The sequence below is a fragment of the Haliotis rufescens genome, unplaced genomic scaffold (assembly GCF_023055435.1).
Source record: "Haliotis rufescens isolate VD_foot unplaced genomic scaffold, xgHalRufe1.0.p SCAF_112, whole genome shotgun sequence".
NCBI classification, from domain to species: Eukaryota; Metazoa; Mollusca; class Gastropoda; order Lepetellida; family Haliotidae; genus Haliotis; species Haliotis rufescens.
Window position 1 is genome coordinate 408,151 of NW_025963794.1, and position 27,731 is coordinate 435,881.

At 38.8% G+C, this 27,731-nt stretch overlaps 1 protein-coding gene across 1 annotated transcript in view; it reads left to right on the plus strand.

Moving 5' to 3' along the window:
- Nucleotides 1-27,731, plus strand: part of LOC124134560 (multiple PDZ domain protein-like) — a 314,294-nt gene that overhangs the window by 65,433 nt on the left and 221,130 nt on the right. The window contains exon 6 of the mRNA XM_048393058.1: nucleotides 16,503-16,770. Coding sequence (XP_048249015.1) covers nucleotides 16,503-16,770 — 268 coding nt within the window. The remainder of the gene's footprint in view (nucleotides 1-16,502; nucleotides 16,771-27,731) is intronic.

A 27,731-nucleotide genomic window follows, 5' to 3' on the forward strand; every position in this document is an offset into this window, starting at 1 on the left:
CTGGTATTGATTGCAGTGAAATAAGCCATGACAGGAGTAATTAAATTCATAACTTTATTACAGCAGCTTTGGACTTCAAAGGCGGACTGTTATTACACTGTGGAGTTGTCGGTCAGTGTGGCTTGACCACACAGATTGCAGGATCTCTGTGTTGAAAGGAGATGCAATGAACAGGCTGACATGAGTTTCATGAGGATATTTTATGGAAATTATCATTTCGTTGGTTCTCAGATCTATCACTGCTGTGGATTTAGACCTCTTTATTGTCTTGCATTTTGACATCAATGGGAACACCTAACGTAGCGTTACTTCTGTGGAATTGCTGCTGCTGAGTTACACCAAAGCTTCTGTTGGGGATCTGCGGCTGTTGGATCCCTGGCGGAGTGCATGATCGAAAGCAGTTCACAATATTCTGTATCTCTATGTGGCTGTGTTTGTATCATGGCACCCAGCAGGGTGTTGAGTCTGGATTGTACAGACCGTTAGGCTCATTGATCCCCACAACCAGTTTGGGATGCTGGAGTGATCCACACAACCAGCGTAGGATACCTTGAAGTGATCCACACAACCAGCGTAGGATGCCTTGAAGTGATCCACACAACCAGCGTAGGATACCTTGAAGTGATCCACACAACCAGCGTAGGATACCTTGAAGTGATCCCCACAACCAGCGTAGGATGCCTTGAAGTGATCCACACAACCAGCGTAGGATACCTTGAAGTGATCCACACAACCAGCGTAGGATGCCTTGAAGTGATCCACACAACCAGCGTAGGATGCCTTGAAGTGATCCACACAACCAGCGTAGGATACCTTGAAGTGATCCACACAACCAGCGTAGGATGCCTTGAAGTGATCCACACAACCAGCGTAGGATACCTTGAAGTGATCCACACAACCAGCGTAGGATGCCTTGAAGTGATCCACACAACCAGCGTAGGATACCTTGAAGTGATCCACACAACCAGCGTAGGATGCCTTGAAGTGATCCACACAACCAGCGTAGGATGCCTCGAAGTGATCCACACTGTAACAGCATGGCCATTTCACTGGACCTTATGATCCATATGGCCATAACAATATTATCACCCTATCCATTTAGCCATAGCAATATTATCACCCTTTCCATTTAGCCATAGCAATATGATCACCCTATCCATTTGGCCATAACAATATTATCACCCTATCCACTTGGCCATAACAATATTATCACCCTATCAATTTAGCCATAACAATATTATCACCCTATCCATTTGGCCATAACAATATTATCACCCTATCCATCTGGTCATAACAATCTTATCACCCTATCCATTTAGCCATAGCAATATTATTACCCTATCCATTTGGTCATAACAATATTATCATCCTATCCATTTGGTCATAACAGTATGATCACCTAATCTGTATGACCATGCAATCCATTTAGTCATATCACAAAGATCACCCATTCTTTAGTTGGACGATGACATGCATCAACCAAGTCAGTAAGCCTGACCACTCGATCCTGTTAGTCGCCTCTTACGACAAGCATTGGTTGCTGAAGACCAATTAGGCGCACATGGACAAGATGCATATGAACTTCACACTTGCTTGTCAGCCAAAGTTAAACATCAACCAGGAACCTGATCCCAGTGAGTGTGTGAGCCGAACAGTTCAAGTATTAGTCGCACCAGGAGGGAGATAGTCTTACGCATGCAAGCCAAGCAATTACTTAATCTTTTCATGTCAACTTCCTGTTTGGATTCTGAGCCTCTTTTTGTCATGAAAGTCAACTAAAATAGGAGTTCCTAGAATAGCATTGTGGGTCACGTGAACCTCTTGCATGTTGCAGGACCAGCCTGGACACTGGATGACTGTTATGTAGCATGGTACGCTATGTTATCGCTGTAGTTCATTTATAATGGATCGTAATGGCACATCTTTACTAACCTATAAGATATGTCATGCACAAAATGTTTCTTGTTCTTTGTTCAACTTTTATGACATATCAAGAAAGATTGATAGATGCTGATTTTATTTAGCGAGCTTGTTAAACAAAGTACCTGTCATAAGTGACTCAAGGGCAGGTAGCTCTGTATTTTTGCAGTATAACTATTTGTTGAGTGATATGGGTGGAATATGTGCTTTACATCACTTCCTGTTCGGGATTATGCATAATCAGTATGCATACGACCTAGGTTGGATCAAGGGACATCGTCCAAACAAATAGGTTCGTTTCAAACCAATTTCAAATGGAGGTAGGGGTAATTCCTCTTCAAAAACATTCCAGAAACTTTCATAAATAAGTTAATGTGTTTACTTATGAGAAGCTGTGACAAACGAGTCCTGTAATCGCTCAAGCGATGAAATATCGTGTTTATATTTGCTTAAGTAAACAGTCCATGTGGTGTGAGTTGATTACGACATTTACCGATACCGCGATAAGATAGAGCCTGTGATAATATATCATCAAGCTGATTGTATTCAACCATTAGTTTGTCAACGCAAAACAATTCTTAACAGGCCACAGCCATTATTGGTTTTAATATTGCTGATTATGGCATTAAACATAGTTCACTCACTGTCTCCTTATGTCTGTTGTAAGGATTTGCGTCTGTAAATTAAGACGGAATATTGGTTCCGTGTTGGACTTCCTGAAGTTTGTTTGCAATAATGTCAAATGATTTATCAAAAACTTTCATAAAGAAGCTGAATCAGAAGTGTTGAAATGAAGACCTAAAGTGACGACCACCTCTGTGGTCTAGTAGATAGAGCGTATTCCGGGAGAGCGGAAAGTTGGGGGTTCGATCCCCGGCTTTGCAATCCCGAAAAGATGTGAAAAAGATGGTACTTGTTGTTACCCTGCCTGGTGCTTGGCCTTTGGTGAATAAGACAAGGACTGGTCAGCTTAGAGCGAAGTCCATGTTAAGCTGCGCCATGGTGTCTCAATAGACTAACACTAGGAAAGCAGCATTAGTCGAGGCAAGTACAAGCAGATGCACACACACATGCACACACACATTCACACACACATGCACACGCACACAGATGGCTGTATGAGTGCAATAATCTTGAACGCAATGTCACCTTCACCTTCACAATATGTGACCTTGCTAATCCCACAGTGTAGATGATGCGATCATCATCATAAACAATCCCTGGCCCCTTTTCAATTGTCTTTTATATATAATTAAAAGGGGTCCATGGAATAGTGCTGAAGGCAGAGTAAAGCCATCATTCACTCCCTCAAAATTTTTTGTGTTGGTGATTGTATTGGAGAGGAGCGGTCAGGTAGCCAAATGGTTAAAGCTTTCGCTCGTCACGCTGAAGAAGCCCATTTTTGGTGTCCCCCACCGTGATATTGCTGGAATATTGCTAAAAGTGGCGTTAAACCATACTCAATCAGTCACTGTATGGGGAGACTACATGTAGTGTCCATTACTAGCTCCAAGGATGTGCGGGGCGGTCGGGTAGCCTAGTGGTTAAAGCGTTCACTCGTCACGCCGAAGACCCGGGTTCGAATCCCGACATGGGTACAATGTGTGAAGCCCATTTCTGGTGTCCCCCGCCGTGATATTGCTTGGATATTGCTAAAAGCGGCGTAAAACCATACTCACTCAATCACTCGGCATTACTAGCTCCAAGGATGTGCGGGGCGGTCGGGTAGCCTAGTGGTTAAAGCGTTCGCTCGTCACGCCAAAGACCCGGGGTTCTATTCCCGACATGGGTACAATGTGTGAGGCCCATTTCTGGTGTCCCCCTCCGTGATATTGCTTGGATATTGCCAAAAGCGGCGTAAAACCATACTCACTCACTCACTCCAAGGATGTGCTTGTTGAAGCCTTTGCCTTTAGTAGGATTCATTGTGAACAAACTATTAACTGAACTTTAACAAAGTTTTATGAATGTCTATGACATGCTGACCTGGAAATGTTGGAGCAGTATTGAACTAAAGTCACTGTGTGACACTCCTCTTCCAGACTGTGTATTTGTGTACTTGGATGTTGAGTGCACAAGTGTTTACGTCAATGAATAACACACATCTGTTGCAGGAAATCACAGATCATTAAGGGCCACAGCTGTAGGTATCTGTAGTCCGATAATCATTATGTCAGGTGTTGATTCAGGTAGAGAAGGTGGAACCTCCAGTGTTTGGATGGAGTGGCCTTTCAGAGCTCGAGTGATCTAATTAGTCCGGCTCGCGGTGGGGGGATGTGTGGCTTCAGTGGAGTGATATAATGAAATGGTGATACAGTACCCTATTGTATTATTGCTATCCTATTGTGTTGTTTCTATAGGGCTGCAATATGGCTGGTGTCATGTAACATTTTGACAAAGTCACAATTGCAATATGAGCATGTTTGTATAACTGGAGTATACATCAACTTTTTTTTCTGGTGTAATTGCAATTTTGTTTAATGTCAGAACTCCAACTTCTGTACCAATTAACAACATTGTATCTGCATGTAACTATTAATATTGTTAGAAGCTTGCCCAATAGAACTGAAGCCGTCAGTCCAGTGATATATTTGTCAGCCAAGGTGGTCTAATCAAACTGATGTCATCATTCCAGTGATATATCCCTTTTCAGACGAAATGGTCCAATCAAACTGATGCCATCATTCCAGTGATATATCCCTTTTCAGACGAAGTGGTCCAATCAAACTGAAGCCATCAGTTCAGTGATATATCATTTTTCAGACGAAGTGGTCCAATCAAACTGAAGCCATCAGTCCAGTGATATATCACTTTTCAGACGAAGTGGTCCAATCAAACTGAAGCCATCAGTCCAGTGATTCATTGACATGAGGTGGTCCAATCAGATTTAGATGATCCTTATCTGAATCCTAACTCTGCACATAGTTTTTATCATTTGTTTGTTTAAAGCCACATTTAGCAACATTCCCACAATGTGATAGTGACTTGTAAATAACTGAATGTGGACCAGACAACCCAGTGATTGATATTATGAGCAACAGTTCATGCCATGGGGTATGTTTACACAGGATCAACCAGTTGGTGAAGCGTGACCCCCCAATCCTTTAAAGTCTCCCTCAGCTAACAACCTTCATTATATATCTATGGATGCTGGGGGACCTACTTTAACCTGAAATTCACACCGGGTTCTTATTGCTGTGGGGGGCACGGGTGGCCAAGTTGTCTAAGGCGCCGCGATTCGCTGTGCAGAGTTGCGTCCCCTGGACACGCCAGAAACCTATGATTGTGGGTTCGAAACCCGGTTCACCCCGATTATGTTTCTAGGTTTGTCAGCACCATACCCGTGCTCGTGGGTTTCACCGAAGTGGTAAACGTCTGAGACCTGCATCACTTCGGGCTTTCCTCCCACATTAAGCTGACACGCTGTGATATAACTGGAATAATGTTAAAAGCGGCGTTAAACCCAACTCACTCACTCACTCACTCTTATTGCTGTGTACTCTTAACATTATTTCATTGGTTATTTCATAGTAATTCCACTCAGTGAGGATCCAGATTACAAATAACCTTCAGCAATCCATGCCTTTCGTAAGAGGCAACTAACGGGAACAGATGGTCAGGTTGGATGCCTTTGTTAATGACATATCATCGTTACCCAATTGCATGGATCTATGCTCATGGTATCAGTCACTGGATTGTCTGGTCCAGACTGGATTATTTACAGACCGCCGTCGTATAGCTGGAATATTGCTCAGGGCGGCGTTAAACAATAAACAAACAAACTAATTGCTTTTCCAATTTTGGCAGCCTGCTAAATGTTTCATAATACAAATATAGACATCTATACCTGCTGCCCCCAAGCACTTTCAGCTAATGCCTATACATTGGGTGGCCAGACAGTCCGGTAATACGTATATATATCACCTTGCTTGTACACAAGGTGCTCCATGACAGTGTTAATGGACGCCAGCTCAGCCCGTTGTACCAGCTAAATCAGCACATGTGAACCTCGGTATGATATGTAAGTAGCTGATATACCCTCACAGATATAACTCTTGGCTCTCAGACACAGCCTGCTGCTCAGCATTGCAAACCCGTTATATGGCTGAAGCCAGGAATCTGTTACCTGGACTGTTTAGCCTTGACACTGGGGGAGCTGCTGAACAGGTTGACTGATGAAGTCTTATGGGGCGGAGTCAGTTTGAATGCCTGAATCGATGTGTGACATCTTTTGGTGTTATTTTTATTGATATTTGACATATTTGAAATATTTTGTCTTGAAAAAATATTGTCTAGTAGTTTTTGTTTCAATTCCAGTATGCATTTATGTTCTTGAGCAAAGCAGAAAAGGACATTGAGGTCAATACAAACAAGGGGTCCAGAAACGGTTATATGCGCCGGACATGTCCGATTGGGAATCTCAAATGTCTGGTATAAAATTTTGCTTACCAGACATTCAAATTTTTCTGTCCCGACATTCAAAAAACTAAACGGGGTCCAAATAAATGATGAGTGTTATCGTATCCCTTCAGTGATTTCAGGTGAATAAACAGGAAAAACAAACTTGGTCAATGATGAAATTTGATATAAACTAGACATGATGATTTACCATTTAAAATGTATTTCTTGCTCTCCAAGTAATTGTTTTATATGCAGAGACTAAGATTACAGTGTGTATTTTCTCGTAAATAAGCCGGAAATAGCTGTGCACACGTTTCCTCCCAATCTACCGGTGATTCAGTTAAAACGTACCCAATGATACAACTTCAAAGAATTTTGATGCAATGGTCAGAAGAAATTGTATCTGAAATTATTATTTTATCAGGAATACTATATTCCAATATCGTGTTATTTTAGTTGCAGCTTCCACCATATATACTTAAATTTAAAAGAACCATAAGCGTAGCACTTTGGTAAAGATGGTATGCAGGATACTTTTTGACATATGTAACAATTTTGACCAGTCACCATAGGGACTTCCCATGCTAAATGTATTTTGATTGTGAAAACTTTAGGTTGACATTTAATAGTCAAACTGCCTCAAATATGACTTATAGCGAGTCATGGTACGGCATTTATGGTATGTGTATCCATTCTCTTGCAACTAAAGTTTGTTTCAAAGCATCACTCTGACCATGGTTGCTGTAAATAACAGTGAATTGTGCGATCCACCGATCACTTCGCATACGATTTCGCCTAAATTATTGTAAACATTATGATAATTATTGAATGAAATTTTGAATATAATTAATAAAATATATTGCAAACATTAGTCCAGATAGACAATGAACAATTTTTTTATTACCAGATATTATAAGAATAGGATTAAATTGCATCCTTCAGTTCAGATTTATTGACTGGTATTTCCAGTGTTACGTGATCAGCTGATAATGTTTTCTGAGATGGGGGAAAACATTGTGTCATTGGAAAACTTAAGTCTGTTAAAAATGTTGGTAAATTTGGGGAGCCATGCTTTACCGTGCTATGACCAAGTTAGAGCTATATTGAAACTCGCAATAACGAGGGAACACTGAACATAACAACTTGTAATGTGTGTGAAAAGTCGTACTAAAATGCGCTATTTGAAGGGGGCGTGGCCTAAATGCAAATGTCCGATTGGGATTTTAAATTTTCAAACACTTTCTGTGTTGACTGGGTTGACTTATCTTCTGTTTGAATACTTTCTGTTCCATCTGTGCAACAATATTGTGGCTTGAATCTTGTTTTTATTTTCTTCTGTGGAGATTTTGAGATAGAGAAGGTTATCCAGATTTCACAATTAAAACATATAAATATTTGTGGTAAAAAACCCACATTCTTGGTTGTCAGCATGACATGCCTGTTCTTTGGTTTCGACACAGTGGAAAACATCGAGGTCCTGCATCACCTCAGGCTTGTCCCACACGATGCTGACACATGGAGATAGAACTGAAATTGTCTCACTCACTAACAAACACCCGCCCACCCAAATACCCAAACATCCACCCACCCACCCACTCACTCACTCACTCACTCACTCACTCACTCACTCACTCACTCAGACCATTCCCACTCATTCAGACCATTCTCACTCACTCACTCACTCACTCACTCACTCACTCACTCACTCTATGGTGGTTTGTAATAAGGTAGCTAGATGGTGCGGAGTCACATGGTTGATCACTAGATTGTCTTGTCCATATATTGGCTGCTGTGTGCTGACTGTTTTATTGCTGCCTAGGGACACTCTCCATGCTGTATCTCACTCGGTACTACATTCATGGGGAAAGTCCTTGCATTGTTCCATTCGTTTTGTACGGGAGGACTTGTTGAACTCTATTTTGCAGTGTGTATTAAAGTGTGGAGAGCAGGAATTCCCTGAGGTTCCTGGAAACTCATTTCTGGAGCTCACCTAGTACTACACGTATCTCATGAATCTTTAACTATGGCATTGTCAAGGGTGCATCCAGTGTGGAAATTGTGTTACCACCGTCCTCATGACCATTGCTCTCATTTTTACATTATCAATCTGCGCATTTCGCAATTCCTAAATGTGATCCCAAAAGATTTAGCTTTCAGCAATATCTGTAAGGGTGAGTACTTTGAGACTATATGACTTGGTTGAAGATCTCAACCCCATGACCAAACCTGTGACATCTTGCATTGATAGTGATGGTAAACAATTGATTTTTCATTGTTGAAGAACAGCTTGTGGACTGGCAGTTTCACAGCTGTGTTAGAGTTTACTGCCCTTTTATACTGCCACCACAAGAGGGCGCCGTGCGAGAGCTGAATCGGATCACTAGCGCCTTCATTTCAATCTTTAATGGATTGTGACTGATCAATTCCTTAATACAAGTGTAGGGTCACGGGGATGTCTGCTTCTTGTTCTGAATGAGGTGTAAGGTTCATCCGGAGATCTGCCCTGAACATTGATGGCCAGCTAACAAAGGGACGCCGTATACTGATGGGTATCACTGGATTGCTTCTTTTAGTACTGAATGCAGACAAACCTGAAAAATGATGCTTGCAATTTGGTCCTTGAGAAAGATTTAATCAAGTATTTATCGTTTCACAATGTTCAGTTGTTTCAGGACTGAAATGAATGGAATGGTCTTGGGGATGAAAATTCTGATGAAAATGTTTTTTTTACAGTTTTTATCGATCTTAACAAAATTCAATTTTGAACTGATTTAGTATTTCCTAGAAAGTTATGACTTTAAGAGTGTCTGGTGATTTTATTTCTTTCATTTGTGTAGACCCAGTAATTCAATGCACTGAATGATGTGGGTGGTTTGAATTTAATTGCACCAGACATTGTTAGATGCCATTTTCTCTCATACAAAACTTTTTCAAAGATTGTTATGAGAAGTCTCAGACATAATTATCAACAGTTGAAAGAAAATAAACCCTCCAAACCATCTACTGTTTCAGAAACAAATAAAATCCTTGTTTAGTTTAAGAAAATGGTAATTGGTTTTCAAGCACATGAGAGTAAAGAAAACACTGTAGTGTTATAATTCCTGCTGTCAGACAAAAGATGAAAATTCTGATACTCACACCTTTTTAGAAAGAAGAAAACAAGACCACACCAATGTTTTATTAATAATCACATGAGTATCAACTGTTTTAATAGCCATTTTGTGTGTTATTTTGGGGGGCCCAGTAATAAAAGGTTGAGTAGTGTAGGATTTTGGTGTTCGGCAGGAGCATTTCTTTTTCTTTTAGACACTGATAACAGCCTTGTTGTGAATCCATAGCGTCATCACTTCATGCTGATGGAATTGTAAACTTGCCTGGGAGCTTAATGGAATCAAAATATGCCCCGACAGGGTTTGTGTCCCAAATTTGCATGATATTAGAAGAGGAAGATGAAATTAAGTTATACAAATAAGCCTGATGGAAAGTTTTATATATAAACAATCTTGTCAATTTCGAAGGCAATGACAAAGCTCTGGAGGTCATGTTTGAGATGGATCTTTAAAAACTTTAGAATCAGAAACTTTAAATCTCAACCCAACGAAGATTGCTATGCGGTTGCTACTCATACTGAGCAGGTTTGAAAAAGTGTACTGAGTCTCAGGTTTGAGACAGACTTGGCAGGTTATATAAGTACTGAGTCTCAGGTTTGGACAGAGTTGACAGGTTATGTAAGTACTGTATCTCAGGTCTGAGACTGTTGACAGGTTATATAAGTACTGAGTCTCAGGTCAGAGACAGTTGACAGGTTATATAAGTACTGAGTCTCAGGTCTGAGACAGATTTGGCAGGTTATATAAGTACTGAGTCTCAGGTTTGAGACAGACTTGGCAGGTTATATAAGTACTGAGTCTCAGGTCTGAGACAGATTTGGCAGGTTATATAAGTACTGAGTCTCAGGTCTGAGACAGAGTTGACAGGTTATATAAGTACCGTATATCGCTGTGTATAAGGCGAGTTTTTCGTACCTAAAATGAGGGGGTTAAGAAGGGGGGGTCGTCTTATACACGGAGTCGAAGATCTCACATTTTTTTCCACTGGCGATGTCAACCGGCGTCCGATAGCCAGCCCAGCATTTGACAATAAATCTTTGCTTTTCGTTCTAAATAACTTTTCCAATAGCTATTTCCATACATAAACATGACTTGTAGCTCTTTTCCTTGAATAAGGTTTAATAATTTCTGCAAATAAAGTTGAAATGACCCTCGCCTCGATGCAGATTGTCAAACCAGCTGACACGGTAAAACAATCAACATCCGTGAGTAGAGAGCCGGAAGTACCGGTAAGCATTTGCATATTGCACATGTGACCTAACATGTGATAACCGGTGAAGCTTAAATCAATTCCCGCTGTTTTTACAGTTGTATTAACAACTGTTGGAGACGGTGTGTATAAGTGATTGTGGAACAAACACGCTGAATGTGAAGCAAACATAAGTCTAGTTAGTTACAACATAGTTAATTGGCGATTAAATTACTCACCATTGTCTCTTATATGTTATTACTTCATAAATGAATTTTATTTTACGGGCACCAATTTGGGGTCGTACAGTGTAAACACAAAATGGCAACATGTGCTGGATTTACACATGCGACCAATCATCGTAGAAAAAACAACGCAAGATAAACATATTTTTATTGCATATATAAGGTTTGTGTGCGCACTTGTGATGTGCTTCATTCCAGGTCGCCTTATACACGGAGTATAGGATTTTGGGTTGATTTTGAAGGCGTGTATAGGGGGGTCGTCTTGTACGTAGGGTCGCCTTATACACAGCGATATACGGTACTGAGTCTCAGGTCTGAGACAGAGTTGACAGGTTATATAAGTACTGTGTCTCAGGTCTGAGACAGACGTGGCAGGTTATATAAGTACTGAGTCTCAGGTCTAAGACAGTTGACAGGTTATGTAAGTACTGTGTCTCAGGTCTGAGACAGACTTGGCAGGTTATATAAGTACTGAGTCTCAGGTCTGAGACAGAGTTGACAGGTTATATAAGTACTGTATCTCAGGTCTGAGACAGTTGACAGGTTATATAAGTACTGAGTCTCAGGTCTGAGACAGAGTTGACAGGTTATATAAGTACTGAGTCTCAGGTCTGAGACAGAGTTGACAGGTTATATAAGTACTGAGTCTCAGGTCTGAGACAGAGTTGACTGGTAAAATAAGTACGAACCCCAAGATTGAGACACAGCTGGCAGTGGTTATGCAAGTACAGACCCTTCAGGACTTAAGGAAGAGAATTAATGGATGTCAACTTCTATGTTATTTTAACGTTTCGGAGTATATGCTTACTCCTTCATTCACCTGATGAAGGAGTAAGTATATACCACGAAATGTTGTGTTCCTCACAATAAAGAAGTTGACATCCATAAATTCTCTTCCTTATGTGTATCACTTCTAAATGCCTTTCAAAGACCATCAGGACTTGATTGCCAGTGAATGTTCCAGCTTAAACCAGGCTGCTAGTTTGCTCAAGTGATATAGTTAACACTCACCACCCAGGAGAAATGTCAACATTTAACCCCCCTCTGCCCGACTGAAACTGGTCACTATTGACCAAACCTTACCAGGCCGGCCTCTTGAACAGCCGGAGAAGCTACTGCAGTGGTAGTAGAATGACTTTCAGGGACTCCAGACTGGTAAGAGCCCAATGGAGTCATATCCATTAATCACTAGCACATAGGTGTGGAGGAACACAATCCTTAATTGCTGTTGCTTCCGTTTTGTCTCCCAGATCAAGCAGACCAGTTTGTATAGAACCCTGAAAATTCATTCACATTTACACAATGGTAAGTTCACTCACTTGCTTGTTCTATAAGGAGGGCCCTCAGGGAAGTTGTTGAAGAATTGGTTCCCTTACCCCTCCAGGCACCCCTCCCCATGGGGATTGGGGGACAATATGAATTGAACATGGATGGATTCCTGCAGCTGTGACCTGAGCCTTGTTCAACTCAGCCATGTTATCATGGCAGCTGGCATGTGTTTATGCCAAGGAATGGGAGATATGGCACTCTTAGTGTTAGACTGTCATGAGTCTTGTTAAAGAATGGGCGTTACGGCACTCTTAGCGCTAAGACTGTCATAAGTCTACATTACTACCATGTCTGTTGTAACGCCTCTGTAGTCTAGTGGCACGAAATCATGGCCACACATCCTTTGAATATTGTAGTAACCGTAACTTTGCATTTTGTCACCTACAATTGTAGATATAATTATTTAAATATGCCTAGAGACTTTGTCTGAAAAAAGTACTATTCTATGAATAATAATTCCACAGTGATGTGGTCGTCAAATTGGCTGTTTCAATCAGAGGGGTTTATTGTGATTTGACAACCTCTAATTGACCAATCAGAATCAAGTAATTTCCAATTTATAGAATTTATATGTGCCCTTAGGCTTGCCTAATTCTTACATTATTCCAAATGACCAAAAGAAAGGTGCCAAATTGCAAGAAGCATGGAGGTATATGTGAAACAGTCATAGGGATGTAATTGTAACCATAAATTACAATCATACAAAGAAAAATATTGCTTTTTGTGCTTGACAATTCATCCTGATAGGAGGCTTCATGTTGCTGTCAGTGTACTTGAATAATGGATGACATCATATTGTCTTGAAAGCATTCATCATTTGGAAAATATCAAATGTTTTTTTCATTTTAAATTGTTACTCCAAAACAATTGTTTAAAAATGTAACATTTTTATTAACTGTAGAAAAAAATTTGTCTTTCAAAAGTAGCAAGTTGATAAATATTGATGGGCAAAAGTGTTTCTTTTGGGGGAATACAAAGAGAAGGTGTTTTACCGTCGACATTATCTTTCAGCAGCCCATACATCAAACAGGATGAAATGGAACAATGTGTATTGTCTTAGGTGTCTATACCGAGACACAAGATAAGTTTTATGGGAAACATTGGAAAGTGGAAATTACACTCGAGAAATAAAAGGAAGCATTATTTCATAAATATGCAAATATGGAGGCATGAATAAAAACTGTTCCGTCTTATTCAGACATTTCGCTTCAGACTTGACAGAGTAATTTGATGTAGAAATGATCTTACGTTGCTTCACAGGAACCTCTGGTGATTTCAAATCATGTTAAGAGTTTGGAAACTGTGCATCTTTCAGGTTGGTTCTGGTCTTATTAGAAATATACATGCAGTGATATTGTGTTGGCAGTGTTTACGAGCGAGAGTACGACACCCTCTCTCGCACTACGGAGAAATTATTACACTTAGTTTATCATAACGAGTATCAGATATACCAGAGGTTCTTTTTTACTGCTTTGTGTAATCAATATAGTGTTGTTTGGGAGCAATCATTGATTTTGGTCCTTTGAAGATAACAAAGGTTTGCTGTATGCAAATTTGAAGAAAATTGGTTAAGATGCCGTGCCAATCCATTAGGTGCATTGCTTTGCATGTTATGAAAACTCTGTTGTGATATTCAGTACATTTGAGCGAACATATGGGATGGATTTTGAATAAAATACTGCTTTAGAAAGTAAAGGAATGTTGTGGCAGGATTTGATAATTGCCTACTGGAGATATTTTGGGTGATTGATTGAGATGAGAGATCGATAGGCCATTCTCCGAGCATAATGGACAAAGAGGTCAAGCATAAGGTAGTGTAGCCGAGGTAATCACGGACGAGTTTGGAAACAGATGAATAGACAAGATGGAAAGAGGAAAATTAATGGGGGAAGGGGGAGGTTGGTAAAATAATGGAATAATAGAGAGAAAAACAACTTTTTGTGAAAAAAAGCATGGGAGAAAAAACTATTGTGACTCATTCACTATTCATTACTAATGTATAAAAATGAAACCATGTCTTGTGTCCTGGATGAAAAGTATCGACAAATAGGTCTTTTTTATGAGTAATTTGACTTGGGAAAACTTGGGGATGATATGTACTTAATCACTTTAAAAACACTGAATGGGTTTTGATGCTGGAGTAACAAGTGGCTGGAAACTTAAAAAATTATGTCCACGTGTGACAACGTGAATGAGGATTGAAATGTTGCATGCCTTCAGACCTCGCTACCACATACTAAGTTCTTTGTGTTCTGTGTTCTGTTCTGAAAATTATTTCCCAAATTCCACTACTGTATTCGACGTAATAAGCGCCCTGCTCTAATAAGCGCCCACGGCGATATTTGCTTATATGTTGGCAAGTGAACAATCTCATTTAGCACCCCTTCCGATTGATCAATGTACATAAGACTTATTTATTCGCGTATAATATGCACTCGTGTGCTACATGCACCCTTAATTACGGGCAATTACATTCTGGAAAAATATATCTGTTGTATATAAACATTTCAGGCTGTCAGCATAAACCACAAAATTTATCTTTCAACTCTGTTTTTTCACCAAAATAATATTCTAATAAGAGCTCCCTATAAGTAATTTTGAGTGCGCCCTGCGCGCGTATTACATTGAATACAGTATGTGTTTTCATATGTGTCAGTATATATTTTAATCAAACATGTCCATTTTATAGATCATGTTCACAAAACTAATGTACATCTTCAAATGCATATTTTCCTTTAGTTGTTGGAATATATTATTTCCTGTAACTGGCAAAATATGTTTTGAATGAGAATATTTGTTGCTTGTCTTCATCGTACTACTTGACCCTACATGGAATGGTCAAACCCTGTACTGATGTACTGAGCACCAATTTCCCTTAAGCATTGGATCAGTTAGTGAGATCAGTATGAGAGGACTGCAGCGGAGAGAGGGAAATTTTAACCAGGCCCTGAAACCTTCCAGCTCTGGAGATGTAGCGTAGAAAGGGAGTGTCTTTGTAGCCATACAATGGAGCCCAGATAGATAGGCAGGGACAGGAACACCAATTTCCTGCTGTGGCTTGTGCAGTAATCCTCGGGCTAGGCATGGAAGGACCAGAATGTCATCCAAGATTGCCGAAATATGACCGAGATTATATCCACCCACTCACAGCCATTCACTTTTGTTGAAACTGTTTATAGTACAGTGTGTTCAAAATGCAAGGTCATTCATTTTGGATGTCAAGTAATATGTACAAAATATTTCCAAGATCATATCCACCGACTCACAGTCAAGAACTTTATTGAAATAGTTTTTGGTACAGAATGTTCTGATGGAAAGGAACAGTTGTTTGAGTTGAATATTTTTGTCTTTTTTAATTGCATGGGAGCATATTTCACAGATGGGATACACATTTACCTTGCTCTGTGTGAAGACACAGGTGTTGTTAAAAGGCGCAGTTCAGGGATGTTTGTGTGTTTATCACTGAGGTTGGTACAAAGAGATTTGGGAAGCAGTCTGTGAATGGGAAACTCCAGTGCAGGGCAAACTCTTGATAGAGGTAACTTGGTTGATACATGTTATCCTATCCCGATTCCACGGATTGAAGTGACACGGGTGGCCCAGTCATCTAAGGCCCTGCGATTGGCTGTGCACAGTTGTGTCCCTTGGGCACGCCAGAAACCTATGATTGTGGGTTCGAATTCCTGTTCGCCTAGATTATGTTTCTAGGTTTGTCAGCACCATGCCCGTGCTCGTGGGTTTCACCGAAGTGGTAAACGTCTGAGACCTGCATCACTTCGGGCTTTCCTCAAAACAATAAGCTGACATGCCGTGATATAACTGGAATACTGTTAAAAGTGGCATTAAACCCAACTCACTCTCTCACTCCATGGATTGATGCTCATGATGTCAGTCACTGGATTGTCTGGTTCATACTCTATTATATACTGACTGGAATATTGCTGAGTGATGTGTAAACAGCAAACAAACAAACAAAAGACTATGTGTCGTTTGGGAAAGTCCATGTGCACATTTGTATGTGGGAAAGTTATGATCGGCCAATGAAATATTTCTTTTGTCAAAAATATACAAAACACATATGTTTTCACCATCACTTTTCCGATCCTGCTCATTGATTGTATGTGTTCAATCTCGGCGTCAAATATATGCCTGGAATTATAGAACAGAGATCGAGAATATTCTTGTGGACGTATCCTTTTATATATCTTACCCTTTAAGAGACACTTGTGTATTTATAGACTACAGAAGCTTGAGAAGTATGATATATTGTTTTAACTGTTGCTTTATTTTCAAATCTTGTGTTTCCAGAGATGGGCGCCTACGGGAGGGAGACCAAATTCTTGCCATCGATGGTCAGCCTCTAGACATCTCCCATACTGAGGCTATACGCATTCTTCAAAACGCCCAGGGATTGGTGGAGATTGTTGTTGCCAGGGGACCAATCAGTGGCGAGTCTGAGCAAGTTATTGGTGAAGTGGAGGTTAACGTTGACGGAGAAGAACCAATTGAAAAGGCGGAAGATCGCCAGGAAGAAGCATTCCCTCCCACTGGCCTTGACAAGTCTTCCGACATGGTGGTCAGTGATATCATCTATGTAATTAATTGTGCCCTGTGGCAATTCTGAGACAGAAATGCTCCCAGCATGCCATACCTATTTTTAAATGTGACAATGGGGACTTGGTCAGCAAGAATAGCACTTAGCAGTGCCAACTGTCTATGAGGACAAACTGTCAGCTGGGATCTGTTGGTTTGGTGTGTCATCGTACAGAGCAACATGCTCACACTATCAACCTCTGGTTAGCTTGCTGTAGGCCTGATCACCCTCCAATGTCCGCTGTAATATGGCTGTGATATTGCTGACAAAATATATCTATGATTCTGGTCTCAGGACAAAGTATGAAATATGATTTTGCCATGATAATGTTTGTTTGAATTCATCAGGTTTAGTGTTCAAAGTTATGCACTATTTGTCTCTTTATCAAATGTTCTGTCCTTATACACTGGAACCTCATTCATCCAGACAGCTGGATTGTCGTGAAATTGTAGTCATACTGCTCCACATGTTAGAGTAGATGTTTTATTTTCAGCATCACAAAGTCCTGATTAACCAGATTTCGTTGCATTTGCTGACTCTTCTTTCCTTTGATGTTTGAATGCGGACTGTCTATAAGGCACCGTAATTCACTATACAGTACCATTAGCAGCCCTGATCTACATGTCATAAGTTCAAATCCCAGCACAGTTGGCCCAGTCATCAAAGGTGTCTTAATTCGGTCTGCTGTGAGTGTTTTCCTTCAGGTGTGCCAGAAACCTATGATCCTGGGTTCTAATCCTGGTTCACCATGATCATGTTTCTGGGTTTGTCAGCACCATACCTGTACTCGTAGGTTTCACTGAAGATTTGAATCACTTCAGGCTTTCATCCAACATAAAGCTGACGTGCCGTCATATAACTAACATACTGCTGAAAAAGTGGTCCTAAACCCAACTCACTCACTCACAAGACAAGGAATTGCATGACCTGCATGTTCTGAGTTCTAGTCCCACCATTGCCCTCATTATGATGCTTGGTCTGTCCAGCACCAAACCTGAGCTCATGGATTTCTTCAAAGTCGCTGTGCAGAGTTTCATACCTTAAGGCAGGCCAGAACCAACAAGTCCCAGTTTGTCCTGATTATGTTTTTAGGTTTGTCATCACCATAACTGAAGTCATGGATTTCATCAAAATTGAAAATGTCGACAACCTGCATCCCTTCAGGCTTGCCTCTCACATTTGACTCACATTTCATGATAGAAGTGGATCACTTTTGAGTTACATCACACACAATCCCTTATTTGACATTTTTGCTTGAAGTAAACATTCCGATTATTTGTCATACATCTGAAAGAATATCCAAATCAAACAGGAAATGACACTTAATGAGCTCTTTCAGAATTCAAAGTTTACAAGGTATGAGTTTTTGTGTTGATAAAAGATGACTTGAAGGTTTGTGTTATTTGAAACCCCAGGTCATACGGAGTGTTACTTTTGCCAACATGTGAATCCATTTATTCCCCATTCAGTCATTCCAAGCCATTAACCTGGCCACATGGCAAGAGAAGTGGTCCTTAGAGGTGACAAGGACAATCTGCCACATTCTCTTCACTTGCCATCAGAACGCAAGTAGGAAAATGACGCTGGAGTTTAACTGCGCCCAGAATTGCTCAGTGATACAAAGAAAAAATATCTTGATGCATATGCTTGCTGTCAGATGTCTCAGTGACGGTGACGGTGGTAGATGGTGTGGGAATGGCAGTGATGGTGAGAGTGGTGCTGATAGTGGTGTGAGTGGTGGTGAGAGTGGCACTGATGGTGGTGTGAGTGGTGGTGAGAGTGGCGCTGATGATGGTGAGAGTGGCCCTGATGGTGGTGAGAGTGGCCCTGATGGTGGTGAGAGTGGCCCTGATGGTGGTGAGAGTGGCCCTGATGGTGGTGAGAGTGGCGCTGATGATGGTGAGAGTGGCGCTGATGATGGTGAGAGTGGTGCTGATGGTGGTGAGAGTGGTGCTGATAGTGGTGTGAGTGGTGCTGATGGTGGTGTGAGTGGTGGTGAGAGTGGCGCTGATGGTGGTGAGAGTGGCGCTGATGGTGGTGAGAGTGGCGCTGATGGTGGTGAGAGTGGCGCTGATGATGGTGAGAGTGGTGCTGATGGTGGTGATAGTGGCGATGATGGTGGTGTGAATGGTGGTGAGAGTGGCCCTGATGGTGGTGAGAGTGGCGCTGATGGTGGTGAGAGTGGTGCTGATGGTGGTGTGAGTGGTGCTGATGGTGGTGTGAGTGGTGGTGAGAGTGGCGCTGATGGTGGTGAGAGTGGCGCTGATGGTGGTGAGAGTGGCGCTGATGATGGTGAGAGTGGTGCTGATGGTGATGAAAGTGGCGCTGATGGTGTGTGAGTGGTGGTGAGAGTGGTGGTGAGAGTAGTGCTGATGGAGGTGAAAGTGGTGCTGATGGTGTGAGAGTGGTGCTGATGATGGTGTGAGTGGTGGTGAGAGTGGTGCTGATGATGGTGAGAGTGGCGCTGATGGTGTGAGAGTGGCGCTGATGGTGGTGAGAGTGGCGCTGATGGAGGTGAGAGTGGTGCTGATGGTGGTGACAGTGGTGCTGATGGTGGTGAGAGTGGCGCTGATGGAGGTGAGAGTGGTGCTGATGGTGTGAGAGCGGTGCTGATGGTGTGAGAGCGGCGCTGATGGTGTGAGAGTGGTGCTGATGGTGGTGAGAGTGGTGCTGATGGTGTGAGAGCGGCGCTGATGGTGTGACAGTGGCGCTGATTGTGTGGGAGTGGCGCTGATGGTGGTGACAGTGGTGCTGATGGTGGTGACAGTGGCGCTGATGGTGGTGACAGTGGTGCTGATGGTGGTGAGAGTGGTGCTGATGATGGTGAGAGTGGTGCTGATGGTGTGACAGTGGCGCTGATGGTGGTGAAAGTGGCGCTGATGGTGTGAAAGCGGCGCTGATGGTGGTGAGAGTGGTGGTGAGAGTGGCGCTGATGGTGGTGAGAATGGCACTGATGGTGGTAAGAGAGGCGCTGATGGTGGTGAGAGTGGCATTGATGGTGTGAGAGTGGCACTGATGGTGGTGAGAGTGGCACTGATGGTGGTGAGAGTGGCACTGATGGTGTAAGAGTGGCGTTGATGGTGGTGACAGCGGCACAGATGGTGTGAGAGCGGCGCTGATGGTGGTGACAGCAGCACTGTTGGTGGTGAGAGTGGCACCAATGGTGGTGAGAGTGGCACCGATGGTGTGAGAGTGGCAAAGATGGGGGTGAGAATGGCGCTGATGGTGGTGAGAATGGCGCTGATGTTGTGAGAGTGGCGCTGATGGTGGTAAAAGCGGCACTGATGGTGGTGACAGTGGCACTGATGGTTTAAGAGATCAGCCCTGCTACTATTTCTGCTCCTGATACTGGGGATGGAGGTTGCTGTGTACTGGTATTATTTTGTTGCAGAAGCTGTCTGTGATTGATTACAATGGCAACAATAATAGACAGTACAAAACTGCATCAGCAAGTTCTTCTCTGAGAACAGTTACAGGTCACAGCGACCTATAGTTATGTTTGATGAAGTTATCATGACCTCAATGGTTTGTTCAGATTTTTATACTTTCTTTTGTGAATGCTTGATGGTCTTAATATTGTTAACTTTGGCATTCGTTAGTTTCATGAAATAGAAATATGGGCAAAAGTTGACTCCATGGTAAACGTGGGTGGAGATTGTTCTGCTGAGTGTTTTGTAATCAATTTGAATATGATATGTGGAGAAAATCACAGCGCAAAGCTCTTCCAAAATCATTTCATATCTGTGGAAAATGTTTTCTGTGAAAATGGTCTTTTCCAAAACCCTTTCATAACAGTTGATGAAGATCCCTATCTCATATAGTCGGGCATATCTTCACAGAATCTGAAATAATTCAATGTGAAATAAAAACTTCTAATCAATTGAAATAAAATCTATTAGAATTTTCACCGTAAATAAATGAAAAAAATATATGGCACTAACATTTCTTGAGTTCAATCAGCTTCTTATCTTCAGTTCCACTAGCCATGAGAAAATCAAAGATTCTTTCATAAGCTCAAGGTCTAGTTTCGCGATCCATTACAGGCAGATTGGTTAGAAAAAACTATTGTACAGGAACGCCCCACTGACACTGTTGTGTGTAGAAATGGTCTGAAGACATTTCAACTGCTCATCTTCGGAACCAATTAGGAAAAAGCAGCTTTTTCACAGCACTCAACAGTCGTAATTAGGGCAGTGAATTGTCGGTGGCCAAAAGTAATGGACATTGTGTAGTAACATGTTGCTTCAAACTCCATACTTCTGTTTTCGAACTGGTAATTATTTTGCCTTGGACTTATTGATTTGGCGATGGATTATCTGAAAGGTTGGGTATCACTGAAAAAAGGGTTTGGTGGTGAACGTGAGTCGAAATGCCAACAGGAAAAACAGAGGATTCTCACCAATTGGATCAGCAATGATGAAGTGTGTGTTCGGGGTGTCTACCTTTTGCAGTAAAGAATACATCATCAGTTCCGATTAGTTCTTAATCAGCTGAAAGAATAATCTTAATTAAGATTCTGACCTCTTTGTTTCAAAAAGGACAAGGTGAAACTATTGGTGTATGAATAACCATTATCGTTTCTTTTCTATGTTCATATGTTCAGTGCAACAAATTATTTCAAAAAGATTTTGACAGTTTTAGAGCCTCTTGTGTAAGTGAGGGAAGCCTAATTTTGAAGGCCATAACTAATATCTGTACTTGCGTCAATTGGCCTTATCATTGGATGACATTGATTTAGCTAGAGCTGATTCATAAAAGAATAATATTTTCAAAAATTCAAAGTGTATTAACAAATAAATACATTTTGAAACAGATTTTTGTCAATATTCAAACAGATTTATGGCTCTATATGATGTGCCCTGCAGAGACTTGCTTCTATTTTGGATACATTGAAATACAAAAAGCTGAAGTATTCAATTTTGTTAAGTGAAATTTGTGTGAGTATTTATTGAAATTTAAGAAGAAAATCAATATTAGAATGTGAGGATGCTTCAAAACTTGTACAATAAAACTAGTTTACATAATTCTGAAATTCATGAATCAAAATACAATCACAAATAGATGCTTTTAGCGTAATCTCTTAAGCCTACTAGAATGGATGGGAATTGTCAAACTTTCTTTAAACTTAAAGCATTAAAAAATGTCGAAAATAAAATGATTGTATCTAATCTTTGCATGGAAATATTCATCACATTCCATCGTAATTTCTCCTGTGAAATCTCCCTGAGGTAATGACTTGTTGTACAGTTGCTAGGACAGTCCATAGCAAAGCCTCTCTATGCCTTGGGATTACGTTTTAAAACACAAGTAACAGGGGCCATTTTGAAGGTTGAGGTGGATAAAAGTTTTGTGCTCAGTGTCATTAGTGTTAACATTGTTTGAAATAACTTCAGTATATTTAGTGTTAACTTTGTTTGAAATAACTTCAGTATATTTAGTGTTAACTTTGTTTGAAATAACTTCAGTATATTTAGTGTTAACTTTGTTTGAAATAACTTCAGTATATTAAGTGTTAACTTTGTTTGAAATAACTTCAGTATATTTAGTGTTAACTTTGTTTGAAATAACTTCAGTATATTTAGTGTTAACTTTGTTTGAAATAACTTCAGTATGTTTAGTGTTAACTTTGTTTGAAATAACTTCAGTATATTTAGTGTTAACTTTGTTTGAAATAACTTCAGTATATTAAGTGTTAACTTTGTTTGAAATAACTTCAGTATATTTAGTGTTAACTTTGTTTGAAATAACTTCAGTATATTTAGTGTTAACTTTGTTTGAAATAACTTCAGTATGTTTAGTGTTAACTTTGTTTGAAATAACTTCAGTATATTTAGTGTTAACTTTGTTTGAAATAACTTCAGTATGTTTAGTGTTAACTTTGTTTGAAATAACTTCAGTATATTTAGTGTTAGCTTTGTTTGAAATAACTTCAGTATATTTAGTGTTAGCTTTGTTTGCAATAACTTCAGTATATTTAGTGTTAGCTTTGTTTGCAATAACTTCAGTATGTTTAGTGTTAACTTTGTTAGAAATAACTTCAGTATATTTAGTGTTAACTTTGTTTGAAATAACTTCAGTATATTTAGTGTTAGCTTTGTTTGAAATAACTTCAGTATATTTAGTGTTAGCTTTGTTTGCAATAACTTCAGTATGTTTAGTGTTAACTTTGTTAGAAATAACTTCAGTATATTTAGTGTTAACTTTGTTTGAAATAACTTCAGTATATTTAGTGTTAACTTTGTTTGAAATAACTTCAGTATGTTTAGTGTTAACTTTGTTTGAAATAACTTCAGTATATTTAGTGTTAGCTTTGTTTGCAATAACTTCAGTATATTTAGTGTTAGCTTTGTTTGCAATAACTTCAGTATGTTTAGTGTTAACTTTGTTAGAAATAACTTCAGTATATTTAGTGTTAACTTTGTTTGAAATAACTTCAGTATATTTAGTGTTAGCTTTGTTTGAAATAACTTCAGTATATTTAGTGTTAGCTTTGTTTGCAATAACTTCAGTATGTTTAGTGTTAACTTTGTTAGAAATAACTTCAGTATATTTAGTGTTAACTTTGTTTGAAATAACTTCAGTATATTTAGTGTTAACTTTGTTTGAAATAACTTCAGTATGTTTAGTGTTAACTTTGTTTGAAATAACTTCAGTATGTTTAGTGTTAACTTTGTTTGAAATAACTTCAGTATGTTTAGTGTTAACTTTGTTAGAAATAACTTCAGTATATTTAGTGTTAACATTGTTTGAAATAACTTCAGTATGTTTGGTGTTAACTTTGTTTGAAATAACTTCAGTAGATTTAGTGTTAACTTTGTTTGAAATAACTTCAGTATATTTAGTGTTAACTTTGTTTGAAATAACTTCAGTATATTTAGTGTTAACTTTGTTTGAAATAACTTCAGTATATTTAGTGTTAACTTTGTTTGAAATAACTTCAGTATATTTGGTGTTAGCTTTGTTTGAAATAACTTCAGTATGTTAAGTGTTAATTTTGTTTGAAATAACTTCAGTATATTTAGTGTTAACTTTGTTTGAAATAACTTCAGTATATTTAGTGTTAACTTTGTTTGAAATAACTTCAGTATATTTAGTGTTAACCTTGTTTGAAATAACTTCAGTATATTTAGTGTTAACTTTGTTTGAAATAACTTCAGTATATTAAGTGTTAACTTTGTTTGAAATAACTTCAGTATATTTAGTGTTAACTTTGTTTGAAATAACTTCAGTATGTTAAGTGTTAACTTTGTTTGAAATAACTTCAGTATATTTAGTGTTAACTTTGTTTGAAATAACTTCAGTATATTTAGTGTTAACTTTGTTTGAAATAACTTCAGTATGTTAAGTGTTAACTTTGTTTGAAATAACTTCAGTATATTTAGTGTTAACTTTGTTTGAAATAACTTCAGTATGTTAAGTGTTAACTTTGTTTGAAATAACTTCAGTATATTTAGTGTTAGCTTTGTTTGAAATAACTTCAGTATGTTTAGTGTTAACTTTGTTTGAAATAACTTCAGTATATTAAGTGTTAACTTTGTTTGAAATAACTTCAGTATATTAAGTGTTAACTTTGTTTGAAATAACTTCAGTATGTTTAGTGTTAACTTTGTTTGAAATAACTTCAGTATATTTAGTGTTAACTTTGTTTGAAATAACTTCAGTATATTTAGTGTTAACTTTGTTTGAAATAACTTCAGTATATTTAGTGTTAACTTTGTTTGAAATAACTTCAGTATATTTAGTGTTAGCTTTGTTTGAAATAACTTCAGTATATTTAGTGTTAACTTTGTTTGAAATAACTTCAGTATATTTAGTGTTAACTTTGTTTGCAATAACTTCAGTATATTTAGTGTTAACTTTCTTTTGAAATAACTTCAGTATATTAACTCTTTCAACACCAGTCAACCAGAAGTGTTTACTGCTGGGACACCGAGTTCCCAGAGACTCTTGTGTGATAGATGAAGCCAACATTTATCAAAGAAAATACCTGCTTGTAAAATATATTTGCTACTACATGTTATACACCATTTGAAAGGTCTGATCCTATGGTTTATAAATTTGAAAGTTATATTTTTCAAATTATTTAAAATAATGCATTTACAACTTAATTAAATTCGTTGTAAATAAAAAATGTACGCTAACACGTTGTTAACATCCAAGGAAGCGAAAACTTGACGATTTTCGGCAAATATATGATTTCATAATATCCACGTACCTATTTCTGTTTTATTTTCATTGTTTACGTAATTGGAAAATCATTTTAAAAAGAATTATAAATAGTTTCTGTCATCACCCATTTCCCGATAACAGCGACTGTCCGCTCATTAAAGTGAAGAAATACCCCCGTTTTCGAGGTTTCGTATGAATAACACGTTCGTCGAAGAATGGCATATGACACATCGCTGGAAAGCTTATTCCTTCATCTACACGCTCGTAACATCGACTGGTTTTTTTTCGTAGTTATAACAAGCGATTTCATTGGATTAAAATTGGTTTCTAATGACGCTTTCTTGCTGAAATCTGCTACAAGTTTCGTGATTGGTCAATTTTGAGCACGTGACCTAAGGCAGCCAATCAAATTACAGCTGTGATACCAAGCTCGTGTTCGATAAATTGCAGAAGTTTGCGAAAGAATTTTGTTAAATCGTGTTATTCTGAACGTTTTGAGCAGGAAATCACGATATATATTAAAAATATGGAACTTCGTGAATGTTTTCGTGCTAGGTTATGAGCTGTGACAAAGATTTTTCATGCATATATTTTTGCATTAAACATCGTGTCCGAGCCGAGAATTCAAGGCGACGAAAGCCGAGATGTCATTTGACTTAGGCTACATTACACGCGATCGCACGAAAAGATGGAAATAATAACTTAGATGTAAGTTTGATTACTTTTAGATATATTTTTGTTGATTTTATTTATTACTTTGTATAATATATTTAAAGATTTGTTTAAAACATCTTTATTTTCCTCTTTGACGTGTTCGATGTGGACCCGTTGTCGAAATGTGTGTCCGAGAATTTTATTTTCAATAACATCGCGAGAAATAGTGAATAATTTTTTAATTTTACGATAAAAAATGTTAAATTGAAATGGAATATGTATTTCAGACATTGTGAAATGGGATAGATTTAACAAATGAATGACATTACAGGTAGGTCCATAAAAATATATACTATTTTGACGTGACTACGGCTTGGCCGGATAACCGGCCTGCGGTGTCTGGGGACTCGATGCTTCTTGGCCGGATAACCGGCCTACGGTGTTGAAAGAGTTAAGTGTTAACTTTGTTTGAAATAACTTCAGTATATTAAGTGTTAGCTTTGTTTGAAATAACTTCAGTATATTTAGTGTTAACTTTGTTTGAAATAACTTCAGTATATTAAGTGTTAGCTTTGTTTGAAATAACTTCAGTATATTTAGTGTTAACTTTGTTTGAAATAACTTCAGTATATTAAGTGTTAGCTTTGTTTGAAATAACTTCAGTATATTAAGTGTTAACTTTGTTTGAAATAACTTCAGTATATTAAGTGTTAACTTTGTTTGAAATAACTTCAGTATATTTAGTGTTAACTTTGTTTGAAATAACTTCAGTATATTTAGTGTTAGCTTTGTTTGAAATAACTTCAGTATATTTAGTGTTAACTTTGTTTGAAATAACTTCAGTATGTTAAGTGTTAACTTTGTTTGAAATAACTTCAGTATATTTAGTGTTAACTTTGTTTGAAATAACTTCAGTATATTTAGTGTTAACCTTGTTTGAAATAACTTCAGTATATTTAGTGTTAACTTTGTTTGAAATAACTTCAGTATATTAAGTGTTAACTTTGTTTGAAATAACTTCAGTATATTAAGTGTTAACTTTGTTTGAAATAACTTCAGTATATTTAGTGTTTACTTTGTTTGAAATAACTTCAGTATATTAAGTGTTAACTTTGTTTGAAATAACTTCAGTATATTAAGTGTTAACTTTGTTTGAAATAACTTCAGTATATGGCTTTTGTTAAGGACCTAACGGCCACACACTGAAGATTCTTTATCTCAAGCCATGACATGGGTATAGAGTGCCTAGTTTTCTGAAGAGCCGCAATTTGATGTGCAGAGTTGCATCCCAAAGTCTTGCCAGAAATCCAAGTTTGCCAATGATAGTGAGTTTGAAACTCGCGCTAATTATGTGTCTAGGTTTGTCATGATGCGCTTGAGTTTTGGCAAAGAAGTATAAATCTAAGATCTACATGACTTCAGATTTTCCTCCCTTGTCATTTACTACTGTTCAAATAAGCGTAAAACCAAACTCACTCACGTCATAGCTACCTGTAGGGATTCCAGGGCAGACCTGATGCTTGTGATTAGGATCTGCTAAAATGGGGATCGGATGGTTTGGGTCTTTTACTACAGGGATGTATCTACACCTGCTCAGAGGCCGATATTTGGCCCCAAGTCCTCAGCAAGTTCCAAATTTGAATTTAAAAAAAATCCCAATCCTCAAAATTTATGAGAATAAGAACAGGAAAAATATTACAATTTTTGACAATAGCCACATTTCCCCTCAATTTACCTATCATGGGCACTTAGTTTTGAATCCAAGATAAATCTGTGTCATACGTCGATGGCGTTGGTTTATTGCTCATGGAATCAACTACTTGTCTGTCAAGACTATTGACAGGCTCCTTGGGTAGGGTAAACTTAGAGGTTGTGGTATATGGAACATTTACTTGTGCAATATGTAAACTGCCTGGGACCCCTGAAGATTCAGGGGTAGAATAGGTCTTCAGCAACCCATGCTTGCCGTAAAAGGTGACTATGCTTGTCGTAAACGGTGACTAACGGGATCGGGTGGTCAGGCTCGCTGACTTGGTTGATACATGTCATCGATCCCAATTGTGTGGATCGATGCTCATGATATCAATCACTGGATTGTCTGGTCCAGACTCGATTATTTA